The 3727-nt window shown below is 43.8% G+C and overlaps 1 protein-coding gene across 1 annotated transcript; it reads left to right on the forward strand.

Moving 5' to 3' along the window:
• The first annotated feature begins 1453 nt into the window (after window positions 1-1453).
• Window positions 1454-3186, forward strand: LOC105048335 (plasma membrane-associated cation-binding protein 1). The gene is made up of 5 exons (XM_010927625.3): window positions 1454-1610; window positions 1765-1927; window positions 2005-2094; window positions 2281-2365; window positions 2494-3186. The coding sequence occupies exons 2-5, from the start codon at window positions 1820-1822 to the stop codon at window positions 2814-2816; spliced, it is 606 nt and encodes a 201-aa protein (XP_010925927.1). The 5' UTR covers window positions 1454-1610; window positions 1765-1819; the 3' UTR covers window positions 2817-3186.
• The last annotated feature ends 541 nt before the right edge of the window (window positions 3187-3727 follow it).

Consider the following 3727-nt stretch of genomic DNA (forward strand, 5'->3'; position numbering starts at 1 on the left):
GGTTCATATCTTTGAGATCTGACCATCTGGAGGTCTTCGGAAGTAGTCGAAGATTTGCTTATATATGTTCGCCTTCATGATGTTTGATTTCGATTTTTGAAATGTCTTCATGTTCATCTTAACCTGAGGGCTTCTGCATAGTCTTCTTTCCGCCGGTGGACAGAGATCTAAGAGGCCGTAATGCTGTGATGTTTTAAAAATTTAGTGGCTAATTTGCCGGACTTGAATATTTATAATGGTGATCAAGTCGAGACGGATCAAATAGTGTTAGATAGTGATTAAGCCGGATATCTACCAATCCAAATCCAATCTATTTATGAAACAAATCAAAATCTAAATCAAGCTAGACCTTTTTAAACAGGTGACATGCCAACCATATTTTAAATAGGCTAAGTGAGTCGGATCAATTATTATACAAGTCAAAATAAGTCAATATATTAAATGGACCCATACTCTAAATCCTCTACCTTAAGCTCATTAATTTATACTAAACCTAAACCCACTAAGAGTAGGTCAATTGGGATTTGATTTGATTGGCAAGTTAGGTCATAAATTACCATATCTATAAATTGACCCAATGTATTTATTGCTCCTATGCAATATTAACCTATCACATAAGAATTCAGATAATTTAAGCGTTTTGAGTGCGTCACTCGCCTATCTACTGGATCAAACTAGCTCACACAAAAGCGAAGGAAGAGTGGAAGGAGGTACTCATGTAAACACCAATATCGCCAAATGGGAGTATCAACTCCTTCCCATTCCTCCACAGTATCCGGTGTAGTGTACTTACCACATCTAGCGTGGGTGACATTTGCCACCGTTCGCTAGGGTGGTGAGCGGTGCACTGAGACAAGCATCCAAGAATAATTTCCTTTCGGAGGCAGTGATAGCGGAAGGTGGGGTATTTTGGGGAGCAAACAAAGACGACACCGCGGCTTGGATCCCTCGGACAGCGAAGCCACGTGGTAGGAGAGAGACCCCGATACGGTTCCCTGGGCCCACGCCCAATTTATCTTTTTTTTTAAAAAAAAGAAAAACTATTTTCCCTTCTTCGAAACCCGTTTCCCGTTTCTATCGTTTCGGTGGGACCGCAAATTGGAGAATGCCACCCAAGCATCCGTATACTGCCAGCTGGTTCTTAACCTTCCACCTCTCTTTCCCATGGGAATTTACAGCATCGCCCTCCCTTATGGTCGTAGTTACTGAAAGCACCCTTTGCGTGTGATCCTTTTACTACCGTTCTCACCGCTTGATGCATGGAGCCAAAGCTGGGATCACCGAAGGCGGTGATCATGTGCCTCCATACTCGCATCATGAGGTTCCCATGATGCGTCACAGCTCGCATCATGCACAGCCCCTGCTGCCAAAAGCCATCGCCACGTACCCAACGCTATAAAAGTTAAATCATAGGGAAGGTCCACCCGGGGAACCCGGGGTTTTTCGTAATTTGGAACACAGACAAGGTTATTTTGGTGGTAGGCCCTTCTATATTTCCCTGCCAGGCCTCGTGGCTCCCTGGCTATCACTTCGTTTTGTACATACGGTTGGTGATTTCGATCGGCTTTGTTATCGCAAGAGAAGAGAAAGGACGGAGAAGAGAGATCCAGGTATGTGCTCTTCTATCTCTTCATTTAAGTTTATTTTCTCTACTCATGGTTTTGATTGGTATCTATGTGTTATGGTGTTAATTGCTGTTAATAAATTTGCTTTCTTTCGAGATATTAACATATAACGTCTCTGGCTTTTCTTTTTTCCCCCCAGATTTTCAGCAAATAAAGGAGGAGAGGGAGATAAAAGGAGGCAGAAGATAGGAGACATGGGTTACTGGACGTCAAAAGTTCTTCCAAAGATTAAGAAGGTGTTCGAGAAGAACGGCAAGAAGGCGGCTGCTGCGGAGGCTTGCAAGTCCTTTGATGAGTCCAAGGTGGGGTTTTTGCTTCCTTTCTTCTTGTTATTCTATTCTTCTCTTGTCCCTTTACGTTATACTTTGGTTTGGTACAGGAGGAGATCAACAAGGAGTTTGAAGAGAAAAAAACCGAGCTCCAGCCCAAAGTAGTAGAGATATTTGAGGCTTCTTCCGCTGAGATCAAGGTAAAGCCATCTCTACAAATACAAATACATGGAAAAAAAATGATATATTATTGATGACTGACGAGATTACAATAACAGTCTTACGTGCACAGCTCTTTCCAATTTTTTTGAGATATATATTTAAGTATCGTTATATGATTGTACAAAAAGGAAACCATCTATTGACAATGGATTTTATTATCACAGACTGTGGTGAAGGAGCGCAAAGAAGCTGCAGTGAAGAAGAACTCGACGGCAGTCACTAAATTCCTTGAGGAATTAGTGAAGATTGGTAACAAAACACAAACACGATCTTTTTACCAATCCAAAGTCTTTCTTTCATATATTTTTTCAAAAAAAAAAAAAAAGAAGAAGAAGAAAAAGATAGCCATCTGATAGAAGTGATTTATATCACAACAGAGTTCCCGGGCTCCAAGGTAGCAAGCGAGGCCGCCACCAAGTTCGGCCCGACCTACGTCACAGGTCCGATCTTCTTCGTCTTCGAGAAGGTCTCCACCTTCGTCGTGACCGAACCGGCCCCAGCCCCCGCCGCGGAGCCCGCCCCGGAGAGCAGCTCCAAAGAGGAGGCACCGGCTGCGGTCGAAGAGGAGAAACAAGAGATCGAAAAGGCGGAGGAGACCACCGCCCCTCCCCCTCCTCCCACCGAGGAGGCCACTCCCACCGCCCCGGCCGAGGCCCCGCCAGAACCAGCCAAGCCGGCAGAGGAGACGCCAAAGCCATGAGAATGGGTACTTTGCTCATCCCCAGCTAGGTCACTCCACCTCCCATGGACCCGTACAACTACGTACCTCCACCCCACGTTTTACATGATTTGTTATTCTTTCTTTCCTCTATTTACGCCCTCTCAACTCTCTTTCTTCCTTTTATTTCTTCTCTGTATCTATGTTGGGTTTTTGTTTTCGTTGCTGTGACGAAGGGCAAGCTGTGTAGTTTTATGAACTGCCGGGTGGTATATGTTTGGGAGGTTACTGGGTTATTCTATCATGCTTGTTAATCATTATCGTCATCATCATTGTGTAGTGTAGTGTCTCATAAAGAATGGAAGAAAGGAAACAAAAGCTTCTGAGGGGAGGCTGTGCTTGTTTGGGTCCATCCTTTGTGTTGTTCTCATCTCTGTGCTAGCTGTCCTTCATGCTACATAGTTATTAGCGTATGACACTCGATCACGCCTGGTTTTCTTGGTCTGATATATGTAAAGAACGACGTGATCGTAATCCCTTGATAGCTGTCTTTAGAGGGTGCTGGAGATAAGAACAGCGTTTGTTGGCCCAGAGACAGGTGGGCTGGGTCCCATGATGGTGCACGTCATGACTCCGATTACCCCACGTAGATACGTATAGGGAGCACAACGATAACCGGGGGGTAAGCAGACCCTGGGGGAGTTCCAGGGCAGAAGGAAAGGGACAGCAGCTCAATGTTTTCATCTCATTCTACCATTATCTCTTAGAAGTTCTCCCACACGCAACGCCGAGCTAAGAAGATTGATGGTTTAGTTTGCATTGATATTTTGTTACCAGTCTTATTTGGAATGAAATTTTCAGCGGTATTCAAAAAGGATTGTAGAGTATTGTGCATGATTGAACACCATTCATTATAAAATGAACGATCATTCAAATTATTTAAATATTTTAAA

The sequence above is a fragment of the Elaeis guineensis genome, chromosome 7, assembly GCF_000442705.2.
Source record: "Elaeis guineensis isolate ETL-2024a chromosome 7, EG11, whole genome shotgun sequence".
Lineage (NCBI taxonomy): Eukaryota > Viridiplantae > Streptophyta > Magnoliopsida > Arecales > Arecaceae > Elaeis > Elaeis guineensis.

Excerpts from the sequence above, each read along its gene's own strand:
- LOC105048335 (XM_010927625.3), top strand. The coding sequence starts at position 1,820 with ATGGGTTACTGGACGTCAAAAGTTCTTCCAAAGATTAAGAAGGTGTTC. Across the intron at positions 2,095-2,280 it reads CTTCTTCCGCTGAGATCAAG|ACTGTGGTGAAGGAGCGCAA; the intron begins GTAAAGCCATCT and ends TTATTATCACAG. Across the intron at positions 2,366-2,493 it reads TGAGGAATTAGTGAAGATTG|AGTTCCCGGGCTCCAAGGTA; the intron begins GTAACAAAACAC and ends ATATCACAACAG.